This window comes from Rana temporaria, chromosome 1 (assembly GCF_905171775.1).
Source record: "Rana temporaria chromosome 1, aRanTem1.1, whole genome shotgun sequence".
Lineage (NCBI taxonomy): Eukaryota > Metazoa > Chordata > Amphibia > Anura > Ranidae > Rana > Rana temporaria.
The window spans coordinates 150994395-151015755 of NC_053489.1; the positions used below are offsets into that span (position 1 = coordinate 150994395).

At 45.1% G+C, this 21361-nt stretch overlaps 1 protein-coding gene across 1 annotated transcript in view; it reads left to right on the forward strand.

The window, feature by feature from the left end:
* The window catches only part of LOC120932073 (zinc finger protein 474-like), a 55975-nt gene that overhangs the window by 21695 nt on the left and 12919 nt on the right, over nucleotides 1–21361 (forward strand). The window contains exon 3 of the mRNA XM_040344187.1: nucleotides 13896–14076. Within this exon, the coding sequence (XP_040200121.1) occupies nucleotides 13896–14076 (181 nt within the window). The remainder of the gene's footprint in view (nucleotides 1–13895; nucleotides 14077–21361) is intronic.

Here is a 21361-nt window from a genome sequence, read left to right on the forward strand (position 1 = left end):
AGCGCCTGCAAACCGACCTGAAACAGCAGCTACTGTTTCTCCAGTGTGAAAGCCCAAAGGGCTTTCACGCTGGAGCGGTGCGCTGGCAGGACGAAAAACAAAATCCTGCTAGCCGCATCTTTGTAGCGGTGAAGGAGCGGAGTGTATACTGCTCCTTCACTGCTCTGCCCATTAAAATTAATGGGACACTGCAGCTATACCGCTGGCAATGCGCCTCTGCAGAGACGCATTGCGGATGTTTTTTCCCCTTTCTCGGCCGCTATTGGGGGTAAAACCACCCCGCTAGTGCCCGAATAGCGCAGTGAAATTAGCGGTAAAGCACCGCTAAAAATATCGCCGCTTCACCACCACCGCATCTCCCGCCCCAGTGCGAAAGGGGCCTGAGTTTCCGTCTTTGTCTCTTTTCTCACATCACTTCCGTTTATCTATCTAATATACAGGTACGTGCATATCTATTGGAAAAGTACATTTCCTTGTAAAACCAATTATGTTTGTAAGCAGTATCAGCTACACTATTAGTTCTTCTGCAAATATCAAAAGATAACTTTTATTCAATTGTTGTTTCGAATAACTGGCCTAGTATATATTTTTCCTTGTTGGGACAGTTAGGCCACTTTCACACTGAGGCGCTTCTAAACTGCTAGTAAAACACTGAGCGCTTTTGAAGAGCTTTTCAGGCTCTTTTGAAGAGCTTTCTATTCATTTCAATTGAGAGGGGGGTTTTTCACAGCCCTGCCAGCACACTTCCCCAGTGTGAAAGCATTTATTGATTTTAATGAAAATAGGTTTTCGTGAGCTTTTTAGGCGTCGTTTTTAGCGTGAAAGCGCCTAAAAAAGCACCTCAGTGTGAAAGTGGTCTTATTAAAATGAAGAAGCCATCTTTGGGTTAAAATCTTTCCCCATACATAAACCTACATTATTTATGTTGTGGCTCCATTATATTGCAATGTTATATGTTCAGGCTCCATGCAGTTTCTGGCCCCAAGTAATGTCTAAAATTGATGGCTCTTGAGGTTCCCCTTTTATCTGAAATAGAGAATGCTGTATGATTCCCTACGCATATCCCTTCTACTAGTTTTTGCCCCTCTTCACTGCTGTTACTTAAAAATTCTTTCAGATGCATGGTAAGAAGGATTTCCACTGGGCAAAAATAACTTGTTGCTGGGTTAAAACATCTTCAACTCACCTGTAATTGAGATGCATGCAGGCAACTGTGATTTCTGTAATCAGTAAACATTAAAAATGTAATGTCACTTTGCCCCATTCTGATCAAAGTGACATTGTCTGCAGATAACCCATTACCCTCCAGGCAGCTATATGGACAGAGCCATGTTTTCACTACAACTACCCACACCACAGAGGCCCTAGCAGGACGTCTGGGTATGGAGGAGCTTGTGACCTCCTCCAAGTGACAGTACTAGGGCATGAGCCTCCAATCAGCAGGTGCACTGCTGAATGGCGGGGTGGGCTTATCACCATCACCATCACCATCTGGTGTTGGAGCTCAATCAGGCTAGGATTCTTCAGGGGGATTGGCCTATCTGCAGAAGGACAATGTATCTCTTCAAGAATGCAGTAACTGGTCAAAATATGCTCCTGTTAACGTCCCTGTATGACTACCTTGAGAGCTTGAGAGCTGATTTCAGCTAACTTTTCTTGGTCACAGGTAAAATTTTATTGAGATTTTGTCATTCACTACTGTAAGTGGAGATAATCTAAATGTAATGTTAAATTGACACACAGTATAGGTGTTAGGTAGAGTCACGTGGCCTAATATTGGTTTATATTTATATATATATAGAACCCCAATAAAAATTAAATGGCCATTAAATGAGACCTCTGATGCCTTTTATTTTTAACCAGCAGTGCATTTGTCAGGCCTCCAAAATGCTGAAAATGAATGTCCTTTGAAATAGAATAGCATAGATCTACTTGTTGACCATGGGCAGATGACAGGTAGATCACTTCCATTCCTTGCTGACCCCTGCACTGCTCCTACCACATATGCAGAGCAGTGCAGGGAAGGAACAACTTAGTATGCTGCACCAGGGTCACTGATAAGGGGGTACCACAGGGCACCCCATGGGGATCCAAGCAGGGAACCTGGACAGGAGCAGGGCTGGCATTTACAGGAACTGATCCCCTGTAGTTCCCCCTTGCAGAGGCTGAATCCCGGTTTCTCCTCTTCTTCCTCCCACAACTTTCAGCTACTACAGGGGGGAACTACAGGGGATTGGTTCAAGTAAATGCCGGTATGCTGCCTCTCCTGTCCAGGTTTTCCTTCCTTCTGCTGACCAGACCTCCCCCCCATGTGCTTCCATGGTCACCCCTCCTTAGAGCACCAGCTTCTCCTCTTTCTCCCGCCAGCTGCTGTGGGGGATTGTTTCAGGATGGATACAGTAAGTGATCAGCACTTACTGTGTTCATTCATAACTAAAGCATAGTAAACCCTGCTCCCATGTTTACTTGTCATTCAGTGAGTGTTTCTCAACGGGGCATGTCACATTCATCGGGCAGCGTTTTTTTTTTTTTTGGGGGGGGGGTTTGTGTGGGTCAGCGTTTATCGTGATTGATGCTGGATTTACATTGGGGGATATGCTGTTTTTTTTTTTAATAAAGGATTTGTCAAAAACTGTGTTTTTATTTACTTTTGAATTTTTTTGGGGTGAATATACCCCATACTCATTCACATGGGGGGGCAGGATCTGGGAGCCAGCTTGTCAAAGGGGGATTCCAGATTCCAATAAGTTGCCCCCTGCACCCCAACAACCACCGGGCCAGAGTTGTGAGGAAGAGGCTCGGGAAGAATGTTCCTTATGATTGTGGTCATTGGGATAGCTAAAAAGTTCAATGGTGTCAGTGGGAACTTATAGAGGCAGAAATTGCTTATTGCTCAAGGAGCCTCTGGAGATACCCTAAGGTTCCATGAAACCCTGGTTAAGAAACCCTGATCTACTGTATTGTGGCCTAGCAGTTTTCTAGGCTACATGTACTCAATGGGGTTGATTTTCTAAAACTGGAGAGTGCTAAATCTGGTGCAGCTGTGTACAGTAGACAATCAGCTTCTTACTTCAGCTTGTTCAATTACGCTTTGACAAAAAACCTGGAATCCGATTGGTTTCTATGTGCCTGGTTTTGCGCTCTCCAGTTTTAGTAAATCAACCCCAGTGTGTACAGCTATGTGGTGCAGGAGCACATACATATTTTAACTCATTCCTGCCCAGCACAGGTTGATCCCCTTAGACTCACTGAGGTGCTAGGGTGCACAGGATCCTCCCCTGAATGCCAATATATAGGCCAGGGTTATGCAATTAGCGGACCTCCAGCGGTTGCAGAACTACAAGTCCCATGAGGCATAGCAAGACTCTGACAGCCACAAGCATGACACCCAGAGGCAGAGGCATGATGGGAATTGTAGTTTTGCAACATCTGGAGGTCCGCTAATTGCATATCCCTGATATAGGCACTCCCCAGGAGGCCCCTGGCTTAGCCTAACTAGCATCAGTAGTCCATTGCATACATTCCTCTCTCTGGCTTTATGGAAATAGACCCTAATAGTTTCAATCAGCACCTGTTTCTTTCCAGAAGATGATCTTGAGGTTGGGAGAAGGAAAAGTCCACGCAACAGAAGCCTCTTAAGTTTTTAGTGAAACAAAGTTGTTTTACATATATACATCCTATCAGTCATTCAAATGGTTATGGCACATTCCTTAGGTGCACCCAAATAGAGAACAGTAGAAGTTAAGAAGCACCCCATACCTTCAGGGGATTTTGCCGGAGTCTGACATCCCAAGCCAAAGGAATGTGAGTAGTCCCATTAGTCCTGTTACTGTACCTCTCCTTTATTGCTTCCCCCCCTAAGGAGAAGCTCCCACAAGCTAGAGCCTCAAAAATTACATCTCTACGTGCCTTCGTCCTTGCAATGTTTAGTTTATATATATATATATATATATATATATATATATATATATACACATACACACACACACACACACTTTAACTGCTTCCCTGCCCAGCCTATAATAAAATGATGGGCGAGTGGGAGTGCTGCCATCCTGAATGGATGCCATATGACGTCCTCCCAGAATCGTGCCTTGCATGCACCCCATTTGGGTATGGAACCAGCACCACAGTTAACACAGATTAGCAATTTCTTTACCAAGAGGTGAGTATTAACCTTTGTTGCTGCAGGAAGGGCCATGAGTTTGTAGAATAGATAAATGTTAGTTTTAAACCATAAGTCTGTTTTTAGAGGAAGGATACTAAAACAAACTGAATAACAACATATCAACAGCTGAACCTGGTTTAGCTGAATTTACCCCCCAACATTTGTTTGTTTGATCTTGACCCCTAACACATGAATGCATGTGAAAAAATTTGGTATTTTATATTCTCACTTAAAGGGGTTGTAAACATGGCCGGATTTCCCACAAGGCCACCGAGGCCAGGCCTCGGGGCGGCAGTGGGTGAAGGGTGGCGACTTTTCGGCTTTCGCGGCCCCCCCCCCCCCGCACTAACATGGCCCCCCCCTCAGGCGGCGGCACTTGTTATTTAGGCAGTGTAGCTATTTTTCGCCGCCCGCCGCCGAGTACTTCCCCCAGTAAAATTTCACAGCGCCGCTCCGGGACTCCTTTGCTCCAGCCTGTCCCTCTGGAGCGGCGCTGTGTCTGTGTGTCTGTGTGTGAGTGCAACGGGGGTGGGGGATGGGAGCATCGAGAGGTCAGCTGACCTCCCGGCCGGCAGGGAACCCAAGCACCCAGCGCTGAGGAGAGCCCGGATGTCTGAGATGGTCAAAGATGCAGAGGTAAGGAGGAGAATGGATCCTCCCTCTCTACATCGAGCTGTGTGTGGGGGGGGGGGGGTGAGGTGAGTAGTGCAGGAATTTATAGGAGTCAGGTAGATCTGTGTGTGTGGGGGGGGGTGAGGTGAGTAGTGCAGGAAGTTATAGGAGTCAGGTAGGTCTGTGTGCGGGGGGGAGAGGGGGTGAGGTGAGTAGTGCAGGAATTTATAGGAGTCAGGTAGGTCTGTGTGTGGGGGGGAGGGGGGGGGGAGGTGAGTAGTGCAGGAATTTATAGGAGTCAGGTAGGTCAGTGTGTGCGTAAGGAAGCACTCCACTGGCTGGGGACAGTGACACCTGAGATGTAAGGAAACACTCCGCTGGCTGGGGACAGTGACACCTGAGATGTAAGGAAGCACTCCGCTGGGGACAGTGACACCTGAGATGTAAGGAAGCACTCCGCTGGGGACAGTGACACCTGAGATGTAAGGAATCACTCCACTGGGGACAGTGACACCTGAGATGTAAGGAAGCACTCCGCTGGAGACAGTGACACCTGAGATGTAAGGAAGCACTCCGCTGGGGACAGTGACACCTGAGATGTAAGGAAGGACTCCGCTGGGGACAGTGACACCTGAGATGTAAGGAAGCACTCCGCTGGCTGGGGACAGTGACACCTGAGATGTAAGGAAGCACTCCACTGGGGACAGTGACACCTGAGATGTAAGAAAGCACTCCGCTGGGGACAGTGACACCTGAGATGTAAGGAAACACTCTGCTGGCTGGGGGCAGTGACACCTGGGATGTAAGGAAGCACTCCGCTGGATGGGGACAGTGACACCGGAGATGTAAGGAAGCACTCCGCTGGATGGGGACAGTGACACCTGAGATGTAAGGAAGCACTCCGCTGGCTGGGGACAGTGATACCTGAGATGTAAGGAAGCACTCCGCTGGCTGGGGACAGTGACATCAGGGCTCCCACTCATTCTGCATTATGGTGAGTTGAACTATTAATTTTATATTACATTGTAATAATAGATGAGTCTGTGATGGGGGATCTTTTTGGGGGGCTTTGTGATGGATGACCTTATATGGGGGCTTCTTGATGGGGGGAATCTGTGATGGGGGATCGGTGGCTGTCTCGGCGCTCCTCCTCGCAAGAACTAACACCTTTCATGCGAGCTCTCTCGCATATGGGTTAGTTATTGCGGGAGCGCTCCCGTGATACATTTGGCGGCTATAACATTTGGCCCCTGTGTGTGTGTGTGGGGGGGGGGGCGCATTGTAGGACCCGGCCTTGGGGCAGCACAGGGAGTAAATCCGGGCCTGGTTGTAAAGGTAAATAAAATAAAAAATAAAAAAAGCAGCTTTACTCTAATTAATATCACACAAATAATTAACCAATAAAGGATGTTTGATTTTCCTTTAATGACCACACAAGTTTGTATTCTCAATCAGAGCCTATTCACACAGGGGCAACATGACTTCCAGCGTGACTTTGGGAGGCAACTTAGACACAACTTGAGTATGAATCACAGCGCGACATGAGGCAACTTACAAGGCAACTTCAAGTCGCCTCCAGGACAGAGACTTTCCAGTGGCCAATCAAACAAGAATTAGCTCTGTGGGAGGGGTTTGCCTGAGAAATGTATGTTATCTTCCTGTATTGTTGATTCTGTTAAGACAGTGATCCGACTTCTGAGGCAACTTCCATTGAAATCAATGGGTACAAGTTGCCTAGAAGTCGGATTGAAGTAGTACAGGAACCTTTTCTGAAGTCGGAGCGACTGCAGTAGGGTGCATTAAGACGGCTCCATTCACTTACATTGATTTTCTCATGCAGCGCGACTTGAGGCGACAAGGGGCGACTTGAAGTCGGATCCAAAGTCGTCCCTGTGTGAATGGGCTCTAAGCCTTCACTGTTTCGTATTTTTTTACAGTAAATTCTAGTTAAACCATAACATCGACAGATTGAAACACCTAAAAACGTATCGAATTTAAATACAAGAATGATTTAATTAAATTAAAGGGGTTGTAAAGGTATTTTTTTCCCTAAATAGCTTCCTATACCTTAGTGAAGTCCTCCTTCACTTACCTCATCCTTCGATTTTGCTTTTAAATGTCCTTATTTCTTCTTATTAATTAGAGTAAATCTGCTTTTTTTTTTTTTTTTTTTTTTTTATGTTGCCAACAGACAAGTGTACACATTTTCTTTGAACTTGTCCCTATCTTGATGAGAAAAAAAAAACATCTGCTAAATATCATCTGAGCACTTGCTGTGTTTTATTTCTAAGTATCTCTTTAGTTAATATGCTTTATCTGAGGAAGCCTCTCTTTTTTGTTTGAAGTAAATATCTAGCAGAATGACAGATATATATCGGAACATCCCACAAGCATCTCTTTTTTTCCCAAGTTTAAACACCCTCTTTTATTATCTACAAGTAAAGGAGCTATCTAGTTAAAACAATGTTGGTTTGCCAGTTAACAGCCCCACTGTCAAAATAAGCTGTGGATTTGTGAAGTACCGGTAATTTTTTTAGATAGTTTTACATTGTGCAAGTAGATACTCTGTATAACATACTAGGGGCTTTGGGATGCTTGCCCTTCAACTTTGTATAATGCTGAGTACAGACAATCGGAAATTCCGAACGCCAAGAACACGGTGCCGTACAAGACGTACATTATTAAAAGGAAGTTCAATACCAGTCGTGTTAGTAGAAGTTTGGTGAGAGACGATTTGCGCTTTTCAGCCTTGTGCTTTTCAGTCTGTTACGTCTCCATTACGAACACTATCTTTACCAGAGCGAGGGCTTCCATCTCGTACTTGATTCAGAGCATGTGTGGAATTTTGTGTCGAAATTGTCCACACACGATCGGAATTTACGAGAACGGATTTTGTTGTCGGAAAATTTGAGAACCAGCTTTCAAATTTTTGTTGTCGGAAATTCCGACAGCAAATGTTCGATGGAGCCTACACATGGTCGGAATTTCCGACAAAAAGCTCCTATCGAACATTTGTTGTCGGAAATTCCGACCGTGTGTACGCAGCATAACACTTGGGCTTATTTATAATGTACATCAGCTTTTGTTTTCCCATTTTAATTTAAATTTTCTAAATTTGCACACCATTTTTTTTTTAAAAGTACAAACTAAAAGGAAATGTATCTAACAAATGTACTCTACCTAATGATTTTCTGCTTCACAGTTTTTATTATTGCTATTATTAGTGATATCAGGCAAAATGCTCACAAAAAGACCATAACATAAGAAATCATCCAATGTTCTAACATTTTACATTCAATAACAACTATTTTAATTGGACTAATACATTACAGATCCAGTCTCATCAATTAAAAAAAACACAAGGAAAAGAAAAAAAAAAAGAAAAAACACTTGTTCACTTTTGAAAGTCAGTTCACCATAAATCGCAGCACATCAAGCAACACCTAAAAATATTTTTAGAAATAAGTAAGCGTAACGCTTTCCCCTGGAGGGGCCGCTGAGAATATGCTCAGGTCTCCCTTGCTAGTACAGAGGCTGCCAGGCACAGACACAATTAAATGCACACCAACAATACAGGCTTGTTCTAGGGAATGTCTTTTTAAAATGTATTGTTAAAAAACTTAAACAGGAGAAGGGTTTAGGGATTAGGGTACTCCAAACAATAGCAAAAATACCCAGAAGGACAGCTTCTCACTGAACTTATCAAAGCAGCCTTTCATGGAAGTAACAGGTGATGGCCAATATATCTAGGACTCTATGATAGCAGTCCAAGTCCATAGAGCAACCTCTGGCACTTAGTTCCCTTCCAGAACTTGCACACCCAAGAGTCCACAGCAAGGTCTTTACTCACAATGTCCCAGGAGTTGTCTACCACCCATCATCCACATGTAGTTCTTTAGGGAGACAAAAGATCCCCAGACCAGCACATAATACTTTACCAATCTTCTCTAGGCCCTCAGCACAGCCCCTGCTGAGGCCGTGACTGCAATTGCATTTCTCAGTATCTAAATCCCAGAGTTCAGCAACTCCATGAGAACTGCAACCCTCCCTGGAGAGAAAAGAGCACTCTTGAAAGGCCTCCCAAACATTAACCTCACCAGCAACCTTCTAGACACCCCCTTCCAGAAATTTGCTGAGGAATAATAAATATGTATAGCTGCTATCCCTATCCTATGTTCTGAAAACTTCTCCCAGAAGCAAGTAGGAAAAATCAAAAAAGCAGCTTAGGAAACCCTGACCAGACTGAAACAATAGATCACTTCCCCAATGATTACAGTGAGGCCAGATCTACATTAAGCCCAACAACCTAACTAAATGAGGGGGGCTACATAGATCCTAATGTTCCAGACATGTACAGTATCATGCAGAGCTGTCCCTGAACATTATAGCAACACCCGAATAGCTTATATGGCACATTTACTTGTTAGTCACTGTATTAATAAAATAATCACAATGTCCTTTGCACTACAGGTTATTTATCGTTCAGGCCGCAAAGTTTCTTTGGTAGAGGTATCTTAAAGTAATTGTAAGGCTTCACTTTTTTTTTAAATAACAAACATGTCATACTTACCTCCACTGTGCAGCTCGTTTTGCACAGAGTGGCCCAGATCCACGTCCTCTGGGGTCCCTCGGTGGCTGTCTCGGCTCCTCCCGCATCAGCTAACCCCCCTGGGAAGCGCTCTCCTAAGGGGGTTACCTTGCCGGCGTGCTCCAGAGTCCTGTATCCGGCGTACATAGCCGGATACATTAGGATGCATTAAGGTGAAAAAACATGAACCTTCACAACCCCTTTAATTAATAGTACAAGACCAGTGATTTCTGAAAGCTTTACTAACTCAACTGCTGATAATATGCAGTGCCTTGAAAAAGTATTCATGCCTCCTGACATTTTGTCATGTTACAACCAAAAAAGTAAATGTATTTTATTGTGATTTTATGGGATGGACCAACACAAAGTGGCACAAAATTGTGACGTGGAAGAAAAGTGATAAATGTTTTTTTTTACAAATAAATATGTGAAAAGTGTGGCGTGCATTTGTATTCAGCCCTCTTGAGTCAATACTTTGTAGAACCACCTTTCACAGCAATTACAGCTGCAAGTCTTTTTGGGTATGTCTCTCTCAGCTTTGCATATCTAGAGTGAAATTTTTGCCCCTCTACTGCTTTTTGTGCTCCCTTTAAACATTCATAGTTACTGGAGTGGATCTTCACATAGTATTTTTCCTATCAAGACTTAAAATGGGCTTTGCAAATCTAAGGACGTACCAAGGACTTCTGTCCCAAGGTCACTGCATGTATGTTGGCCCACATGTTTCAAAACAGGAAAGTTTCTTTCTTACATTATTACAATATAATTTTACCATGACCGAACTGTGTAAACTTCTTCATCTACATCATAATATATTGCAAATTCCAAGTGTTATTACTTTATACTGTATAACACACAGAACCAAGTAAATGTCTAAAAATGCTTAATAGTAGATAAGAGCAAAGGTGGGTAATGAATGCTTTGCATAGTAGAGCCCACCTTTTCTCAGGGTGACATAAATAGCCTTAAGCCCTGTACACACGATCGGTTTGTCCAATGAAAACAGACCGATGGACTGTTTTCATCGGACGAACCGATCGTGTGTGGGCCCTATCGTTTTTTTTTTCATCGGTGAAAGAAAATAAAACATGTTTTAAATTTTTCCTATGGATAAAAAAATTATAGAAAAAAACGATTGTCTGTGTGGAAGTCCATCGGTCAAAAATCTACGCATGCTCAGAATCAAGTCGACGCATGCTTGGAAGCATTGAACTCCATTCTCACTTCTCAGCACAGCGTAGTGTTTTACGTCACCGCGTTTGGACACGGTCAGATTTTTGACCAATGGTGTGTAGGCAAGACTGATGAAAGTCAGCTTCATCGGATATCCGAGGAAAAAATCCATCGGATTAGATTCCATCAGATATCTGATCGTGTGTACAGGGCTCAAGTCTCCCCCTAGTTTGGCAGTCTAAAGTGATGCGTGGGTGAGGATCATGTCAGTTAGAGTTACCTCAAGGAGTAATAATATATTCTTCCAACCATCAGCAATGCTCATCCTTAGTCCCCTTTCACACTGGGCGCAGGAGGTGCGCTGGTGGTATAGCGGCGCTATTTTTAACGCCGCTATACCATTGTTTTTACCGTGATATTCGGCCACTAGCGGTGCAGTTTTAACCACCGCTAGCGGAGGCGCATTGCGGGCGGTATTACCGCAGTTTCCCATTGCTTTCAATGGGAAGGAGCGGTAGAGGCATGGTAAACACCCCGCTCCTTCACCGCTCCAAAGATGCGGCTAGCAGGACTTTTGAAGCAGTTCTTCTAGCTCACCGCTTCATTGTGAAAGCCTTCGAGCTTTCACACTGAAGACCGCAGGGCACAATTTTTTCAGGCGCTATTTCGTCGCTATTTTTAGCGCTAAACCGCCGGAAAAACGTGTCAGTCTGAAAGGGGCCTTACTCAGAGATGTTTCAGTTTGTTGGAAGATAACCCTTGTGACACCTATGAGTTTCATTGTATGGCCCTCTTAAGGGGAAATTATGGTTTCAGGTCAGTTTTATACATCAATGTTTCGACTGTTTAGGTGTTTATAGAGTTATTTTTTGCTTATCTTTGTTTTAGAAATAATTATTTAATGCAGGGTTTACATACAGCATTTTAGACATTCTAAAAAGACAGCCCAGCAATAGCTGCTCACTTTTCAGCTGTCTGTATCTAACTGACACTTCATCCAGAGGCACATAGACAGGAGACAGGGTAAAGTGTATCCCTCCTCCTACTCATTCAGGCTATGTTCTCATTTACAGTCTAGCTTTATGTTTTCTAAATATAGCTGAACAGTAGTAGATCAGATTGAACTTTCTTTACATGTGCAGTCAGCAAACTTTATAACTGCAACTTCTATTTCTAAATTGTAAAACAAATAATATGAAATATTAAATTATTTTGCATGCTAAAATCAAATATGTTTTACATTTGTATTCTTTTGTAGAGTAAACTCTATGCAATGTATTTCAACATTCGTTGTCCACCATTGTGCTGAATGGTGCATTTATTGCTTACAGTTCGAAAAATGGTCACCTCCATTAAAGATGTATAACAGAAGAATATAACTGCATCACATTCCGGCCATCCATATCTAAAATTAAAAGTGTGGTCTAGATTAGTTTATTTTCATAATTATAATTATTAAAAAATGTAGACGTATTACTAAGAACAGATTATATTAACAAGTTACATAAGTCATTGACAAGTTCAGTAATAAAGCCAACTTTGGCCCAGACACTGTGTCATGAGAATACAAATAATTTTCATGAAAAAGTCTTGGCAGGTCTTTTAGGTTGGAGAGGCCTGCTCTTATTGAATTACATGAGACATGTCAACACTTTGCTTGCTAACACTTTTACATTGGTCATTGGACATGAGAGGTCTCTTGGAATTTACAAATGATCTGACTTGTGAATAGCTGGAATGGTAAGGGTTTGTTTCTTTGATCTTAAGCATGAAAACCACAATTTGCTATTGTTGATTAATCAAGTTATGTACTAAAGTTCACTTGTTTAAATACCAAATCTTAATGTCATCTTTTGGTCTCCATAGCATTAGTAGGTGTTGCACATTTTTTCAGAAAGGATTTGTTGCATTTTTATTACTCTATAGAACATAATCTGTCTGGTTGTTCATGAACTACCATTAACACCTCATAAATTCCAAAATGTATTATGCTGTCAAGTTGGCATGTTGTTCTGTTAAAGTGTCATACTAGAAACCTTCATGACTAAAAAGAATGGTGTTGTATTACATTTCAGTGGCCTCCATGATAGATGAAGAATTATTTAATATTAAATTGGAAGGTTGTTTTGTTGCCATTTTTTTTCACTAATTTATAGATCAATTGAAATTAAAAACAATACATTTTTGAAGCCATATTTTAAGTTTGACCACTTGTCCACCAGGCCTATTTTGGCACTTCTCTCCTTCACGTAAAAATCAAATTTTTTTTGCTAGAAAATTAATCAGAACCCCAAACATTATATATATATTTTTTAAGCAGACACCATAGGGAATAAAATGGCGGTCATTTCAACTTTTTTTCTCGCACAGTATTTGCACAATAATTTTTCAAACGCATTTTTTTTGGAAAAAAAATGTTTTTTATGAATTAAAAAAATAACAAAACAGTAAAGTTAGCCCAATTGTTTTGTATAATGTGAAAGACGATGTTACGCCGAGTAAATAGATACCTAACATGTCACGCTTTTAAATTGCGCACACTCATGGAATGGCGCCAAACTTCGGTACTTAAAAATCTCGATAGGTGACGCTTTAACATTTTTTACAGGTTACTATTTTCGAGGAGGTCTAGTGCTAGAATTGTTGCACACGCTCTAACGCACGCGACTATCCCTCACATGTGGGGTTTGAATGGCGTTTACATATGTGGGCGGGACTTGCATGCGTGTTCGCTTCTGCTCGCGAGCTACCGGGGATAGGGGCGTTTTAAAAAAAAAAAAAAAAATTATTTTTATTTTACTTAATTTTTTTTTTTTTTACACTTTATTTTTTATTTTTATTTTTATTTTTTTGATCACTTTTATTCCTATTAGAAGGAATGTAAACATCCCTTGTAATATGAATCAGTGTGACAGGTCCTCTTTATGGAGAGATGTGGGGTCAATAAGATCTCACACAGCTCTCTTCACACACTCTGACCTCCCTCAGGAGGGTGGAGCTTTGAGCTCTATCTCTGGCTCTAAAATAAATTCAGCACACACCTGCATCATTAATATGCTTGATTCCTCCTAAATCTGGCTTAACCACCGTTTTACCCAGTGGCACGGGGGGTCACCCTGCTACAGTGCCATACTGTTTTTTATTGAAAATCTTGTGGGCTGTCAAGACATCTGCTGTAGATACCACTCTGCTCTAACATGTTTCCCCCCAAAAAACAGGCTTAGGTGTAGTATCTATGATATATGTTAACTAGTAGCTTCTTTGTCCTCAAGTTTTAAGTTTCACTTTTTTTCTTGTAAAACATTTAGGTAAAGAAAATAACTTTGCATACTTTTCAAAACATCTGTTTTCCAGCCACCTGCTACAAAAGCCCCTCCAACAGTTGTATGCTACATCTGTGGCCGTGAGTTTGGCACAAAGTCTATCGCTATCCATGAACCTCAATGTCTAAAGAAGTGGCATATTGAAAATGACAGATTACCTAAGAATCTGCAAAGACCCGAGCCCAAGAAGCCAGAGGTCAGAACAATTGGAGGTAAGAGTTAAAAAAAAAAAAAAGAAGTTCCTCCAATTCATGCATTCACACCATCCCTATTGTGAACTGACAGCATCATGGGTATTTAAAGGGGTTGTAAAGGTAAAAAAATGTTTCCCTAAATAGCTTCCTTTACCTTAGTGCAGTCCTCCTTCACTTACCTCATCCTTCCATTTTGCTTTTAAATGTCCTTATTTTTTCTGAGAAATCCTCACTTCCTGTTCTCCTCTTGAGGGAGGAGAGGCGAGCAGGAGTGTCAGGATGCCCACTAACACACAGCCTCTTTTCTCTATCTGCTTGTGTCCTGACTTGCCTGCTAGCCCCCCCCCCCCCCCCCCCCCCCCCCCCCCCCCCCCCCCCCCTCAAGAGGCTTTCTCCACACCAGGGAGAAAGCCTTGCATTACTGTGTGGAGTTACAGACAGAAGAACAGGAAGTGAGGATTTCTCAGAAGAAATAAGGACATTTAATGAGGTAAGTGAAGGAGGACTGCACTAAGGTAAAGGAAGCTATTTATGGAATTTTCTTTTTACCTTTACAACCCCTTTAAGCCCTGACATTGTAGAAGGGTGTGTGCTCCCTTGGAAACTGTAGCTAGCATCATCGAAACCTACAGACTGGATTGTGAGCCAATCTGAGTTTTGATGATGTGATCTTGCCCACACTTCCAATATGTTTTACTGGTGTATATGGCCAGCAAAGGTTATAAAAAAAAGTTAACCAGGGTATGCAAAATCCTAATATACAGTTTTGTGTACCAACGAAAAGACTGCCAGCTGAATTCACCAATTTACCGTACATATTTGGGAATCAATGGCAAATCTGATGTAAGAAGGGGTGCATATCCTGGTTGCATTAATTACTACAGAAGGCATATGGGGGGGAGTTATCCCTTTTTAAGCAAATTCTGCAATCATACCAGGTCAGAGAGAAAACTACAGCTGGTACAAAAAACTGGTGGAGATTTACAACTTTATCCTCTTTAAAGAGGCCGATGACACAGACTTATTTCCTTTGTACCAAAAAAGGTAAAAAAATATGATTTTTTTTATAGACTGTATATATAACTTAAGGCTCGGTTCACATATGAGCCGCATATCAGGGGTCTGATGCGTCCTGGTTCACAGTTTCAGGCCAGAATTTTGGTCTGAATTCGGATCTGAAACGGACCAAAAGAGGCACAGCATTTTTGTGCAAGACTGAGATATGTGAAACGGCTCCATAGAGAGCTGGTCGAAATCTCCTTTTCAATCTAATTTAAAGCTGCGCTTCACCAATTTTTTAAAGCTGCGCTTCACCAAAATTCCTTTTCATTCTAATTTAAAGCTGCGCTTCACCAATTTTCTATTACAATTCTTTTACGTCCTCCCTAGTCGGCTTTTTCCGGCGTATAGTTAAAGCTGCTGTTTGGTGGCGTACTCAATGTTAAGTATGGCCGTCGTTCCTGCGTATCATTTAAAAAAATATATATATTTGCGTAAGTTGTCCGTGAATCGGGCTGGACGTAATTTACGTCCACGTCAAAACAATGACGTCCTTGCGACATAATTTAGCGCAATGCACAGTGGGAAATTTCAGTTCGTTCGGCGCGGGGACGCGCTTCATTTAAATGAAACACGCCCCCCCTACTCGCCGATTTGAATTAGGTTCCGTTACGCCGCGAGAGATACACTACGCTGCCGTAACTTATGGTGCGAATTCTTCCAGGATTCAAACCAAAAAAAGTAAGTTACGGCGGCGTAGCGCATCTCAGATACGCTGCACGGGGCAGATCTTTGTGAATCTGCCCCTAAATATCTTGTACTGCCCCCTTTGGCAAGTATCACAGCTTGTAAACGCTTTTTGTAGCCAGCCAAGAGTCTTTCAATTCTTGTTTGAGGTATCTTTGCCCATTCTTCCTTACAAAAGTCTTCCAGTTCTTTGAGATTTTTGGGCTGTCTGTCACGCACTGTTCTTTTAAGGTCTATCCATAGATTTTCATTTATGTTGAGGTCAGGAGATTGTGAAGGCCATGGCAAAACCTTCAGTTTACGCCTCTTGATGTAATCCCCCGTGGATTTTGAGGTGTGTTTAGGATCATTATCCATTTGTAGAAGCCATTCTCTCTTTAACTTCAGCTTTTTCACAGATGGCATCAAGTTACTATCCAACATTTGCTGAAATTTTATTGAATCCATTTTTCCTTCTACTCCTGAAATGTTCCCTGTGCCACTGGCTGCAATACAACCTCAAAGCATGATTGATCCACCCCCATGCTTAACAGTTGGACAGAGGTTCTTTTCATTAAATTCTGTGCCCTTTCTTCTACAAAAGCACCTTTGCTCATTCCGGCCAAAAAGTTCTATTTTAACCTCATCGGTCCACAGAACTTGTTTCCAAAATGCATCAGGCTTGTCTATATGTTCATTTGCAAAGTTCAAATGCTGATTTTTGTGATGAGGATGTAGAAGAGTTCTCTCTCAAGTATCTCTTTATAGTGGAATAGTGTACCACAACTCCAGTGTCTGCCAGATCTTTCTGGAGAGATCGTGCAGTCAAACGTGGGTTTTGAATTGCTTTTCTCACAATCCTGCGAGCTGTTCTGTCTGATATTTTTCTTGGTCTTCCAGATCTTGCTTTAACTTCCACTGTTCCTGATGACTGCCATTTCTTAATTACATTCCGAACAGAGGATATTGACATCTGAAAACGATTTGCTATCTTCTTATAGCCTTCTCCAGCTTTGTGAGCGTCAACTATTTTCAGTTTTCTAGACAACTGCTTAGAAGAACCCATGGTGCTGATTGTTGGGGCAAGGTCAGATGAGTCTGGGCATTTAAAACCTTTGAGGGCTCGTACAGACGGACGGACTGTCCACTCAAAACGGTCCGCCGGACTGTTTTGAGCAGACATGTCCGCCCGGAGATTTCTGTCTGATGGTTGTACACACCATCAGACAGAAATCTGCGCGTACACGATACGCGGGGACGTGGCTGCGCCGTCGCCGCGACGAGGACGCGGCGACGTGCGCGGCCCTGGAAGTTCAAAGCTTCCACACATGCGGCAAATCACTTTGACGCATGCGAGGGATGGCGGCCGATCAGACATGTACGGTGAGTCTGTACAGACGACCGAACATGTCCGACGGACAGGCTTCCAGCGGACATGTTTTTTAGCATGCTAAGAAACATTTGTCCGCTGCAAAACGGTCGGCTGGACAAATGTCCACTGGAAACCTGTCCGGTCGGCCGTACACACGACCGAACATGTCTGCTGAAACTGGTCCATGGACCAGTTTCAGCAGACATGTTCGGTCATGTGTACAAGGCCTGAGATTGACATCACCTGGTCTTCCCAGACGATGATTGAGAACAATCCATGACACTGGCAGGTCTCAGCTTTGCAAAGGGGGCAGTGCATGCTATAAATTCTGCAGGGTGCCCAAACTTTTGCAGATGCCATTTTTTTGTTTTCTGTAATTTTGAAAGTGTAAATGATGGAAATAAAATCAAACTTTCTCTTTCGTTCATAGACGGACACAGCATTCTTTGACATTAGGGTTATATCCGCTTTCACTAGGAGAGTTTAGGCAGAAAAAAAGCACTTAAAGTGTTAACAAACACAAACCTCAGTGCAGCTCCTCCCAGGGGGCATGGCCCCCCCCGGTATAACCCACACCCTGCTCTAACAGCCTCAGTTTTTTCCTGCCTAACGTCAGGAGAGTCAGGCACTCTGGAGTTCCTGTACTCTGGAGATTTTTTTCTTGCGATTTTCTCGCTTTTTATTATTTTGTTCCTGCATTTTTTGGAATCCTGTGATTCTTCTATCAACAGCCGACTGGGTGACAGGCTGGGTCCTCGGCCCTTGTAGTCCCGCCAGGTTCGGCCTTCGAGCGTGTGCCGGCCCTTAGCTCAGCTTTGGGACGTCCACGACAGGCCCCATTGCTCCAGGGGCGGCCGGGGAACTTCGGTTCTAGGGCACACATATGACCGGTCTCTATGGCCTTGTCACAGTGTGTCTGGCCGACAGCCATGCCGTTTAGCGGACGTTGGATCTGTCTGGGATACCTCCAGCCGGTGGTCGCAGGACGGGTAAGTAGTGGCCTCTTGCTCAGGTAAGTGGTCTGGCTGGAATTTTCCCCTGGGGAGGTCGACTGAGGGTTTGCCCTGCTTTCCTCTCTCCCTTTTTTCCTCTCCCTCCTTCCCAGTTTCTGGGTGACGGCCGTGAGGTGGGGGCCCCGCTTGGGGGGCTCAGTCTGACCTGGGGGCTGCTACTGCTGTGAGTGCTGTGTTTTTCTGGGCTGCCATATGTGCGGAGGGGGTCCTGTGGGCCTGTGTACTGCGTGTGTCACTGGGGCTTTGCTGTGTGTTTTTTGAAGCCATTTTGCCGCTGACGGCGGTGTTTTATGGCGCAGTTGTAATTGCGGCGGCCATTTTCTCAGAGCCCGCAGACATATCGGCGGCCATCTTGATACAGCTCTTGTGCCTAGGATGACGGCGCGTACGGCTCTGCACATTTTCCTTTTGGATGGCGCGGCACAGGCAGCGTTTTGGCTCTCGGCAGCGGCGGTCTGGTCGGACGGTGAGTCCTCGGGGGGGGGTTTCCCTGTTCTCTGTGGCGGCTGGGGGGATGTCCTGTGGAGCCTGCCAGTACTAGGGGATGTTAACCCTTAGTGTCCCTGTTCCTGCGGCCTCCAGGGATGCTGTGCTGACAGTCCCTGAGGCGTTTTGGGTCAGGATGGGAGTGTTGGAGGGATGTGGGAATTGCACTTGTTCCCCCCTCTGCCTCTCTCTGGGTATTCTTTCTGACAGGGAATCAGGCCTCGCTGAGGCGTCTGGTTTTGTTTTTTTGTCAGTAGCTGCTGGCTGAAGTCCACACGGACTGTGAGGATGGCCCTGTTTCAGGGTCAGCACTTGATGGTGCTGTTGTTGGGGCTCTTAACACTGCGGTGCGGGTTACCATGGTTAGCTATGGTGGTTCGGAGGTGGCATCAGTGGTGTCAGTCCCTTTTAGGTTCCGTGCCGCCCGCAATAGGTGTTTTTTCCTTGTGTTCCATGTCTGGAATATGTTGTGCAAGGATTGGGATCAGTCGCAGGGTACAAAATGCTTTGCGGTCTGTCCCCTCTTTTTTGGGGAGGATTCCTGTATCAGGGTGTCTCTCTCTCTCCCCCCCGCCCCCTGTGTTCAGCTGGGTAGCTTGTTTTTGAAACAAGGCTGCCACATTACCTGGGGAAGGGGCTCCCGCTTTTGGGGACCCCGCTGATAGGGGTGCTGTGAATGTGGTCGCTCCATATTCACAGCGGGGGGGGGGGGCGGTGGTGAGTCCGGTTTTGGCCGGGACTCTGGTGTCGCAGACGTTTCCCGGACGGGGAGCTGGAGGCGCAGAATGCTTCTATGACCTGCGTGGTCCTGACCGACCAGTTTGTACTAGGTCAGATATTTGTCTGTGTGTCGACCCCGGATATGCTCCCCTTGCTCTCCAGGGCATCCGCCTGCGCCATGTTTTCTGCCCTGCCTTGTATGGCTGGGGGTTGGTCTGCGGACGGTCTTTTCAGTAGTCCCTGGTGGTATTGCCCTGTGGGGGTGTACGCAGGGGTGTCTCTGATTGTCATCATAAAGGATGCCACGGGCGGTGTGAGCACTCTGCTCCCGCAATCTAAAAAGGGTAGGTGCCTCACTGTAGGCGAGGGCCCTAATTTACTGTTCCCCATGCGTTTTTTGGTTTTCGCCCGCCAAGTGCGGCAGGAAAACATTTTCAGGGGGCTAGGACGTCCACTGAGGACACAGGCGCCCCGGGTGCCGCAAGCCCATCAACCCTGCTTCCGCTTGGAGGTTTGCCTCCGCTCGCATCTCGGGTGGGGGGCTGGCTCCGCGAATTTCGCGGCTCGGTGGAGGTCTCTCCTCTCTGACTGTTGGGGTTGCGAGGTAGTTTCCTCTGTGTGCGAGACAGGATTTCTCTCTTGTCTACCAAACGGGTTTTTTCCCTCCATCCTCTGGCTCGCCGGTTGGCTCTGTCAGGGGCTGTCCAGGATCTTTTGGTCAGGGCAGTGATTGTGCCAGTTCCCTCGTGGAACAGGCTCCGGGGTTTTTCTCCAATCTGTTTTGTGGTCCCCAAAGGAGGACGGGGTCCGTCCAATCCTGGGCCTCAGGCCTTGTTTGTTTTTTTGTAAAAGTGCAAACTTTAAGGATGAGGTTTTTCTGGCGTCCTTGGATGCCGTGAACGCGTACCTGCATGTTCCCATATGCTCAAAGCACCAGAGTTTCTGGACTTTGCGGTCAGGGAGGACCATTTTTCATTGTGGCCCTCCCGCTCGGCTTGGTGTCGACACCACAGGTTTTCACCGAGGTGCTCGTTCTGATACTGGCCCGGCTGTGGCAGCGGGGGTTTGTTATTGTGGAATGTCTGTACGACATTCTCCTACGAGCTTCCTCGAGCTCTGAATTAGTGGAGCCATGTCTGTCACGTGTCAGACTCTCCAAGAGTTTGGCTGACTTCTGTTTTGTCCAGAAGTCAGTGTTGGTCCCGTCTCAGGGACTGGAATTCCTGGGACTAGTCCTGGATTCCGCCGGGGCGAAATTTTTTTCTCCTAACGGAAAGAATTCAGACTCTGCAATCTGCTGGGCAGCAGTTGTCGACCTAGTAGTGGTCATCTCTGCGATTCTGCATGAGGGTTCTGGGTCTGACTGTGGCCTCTGTCGAGGCGGTTCCGTATGCCAAATTCCTGCTACAGAGGGAACTGCTGTCTCGTGGGGACAAGCTTCCGTCATCCCTGGATTACCAGGTTCAGTTGAGTCACCTGGTCCCTGGTGTGGTGACTGACTTTTCCGGTGCTTCGGGCTGGAAAGGCATTTCTGACATGTCACTGGACGGTGGTCGTGACGGATGCCAGCCTTTTTTTGGGGCACCCAGTCAGCCCTGTGGCGTTGGACTCAGGTGGAGTCCCACCTACCAATCGGTGTTCTGGATCAGGCTTTGCCTTGCCTGGTGGTCCCTGGATCTACAGGGCTGACCATTCAGGACCCTGTCCGACAACGCTGTGGCGTACGTCGACCATCTGGGAAGCACACGGAGTTCTGTTGCAGCGACGAGGGTCGCGCACATCCTTCGGTGGGCCGAAAGGTCCGTTCCGGCTCTATCGGCCGTGTACATTCCGGGAGTATGGAATTGGCGGGCCGACTCCTGAGTCGGACTGCGCTAGACCAAGGAGAGTGGTCTCTCCACCCGTAGGGGTTTTCAGTGTCTGTGCCGAAAGTGGGGCACTCCATGCGTGGACCTTCTAGCGTCCCGCCTCAACCGGAAGGTGCCAT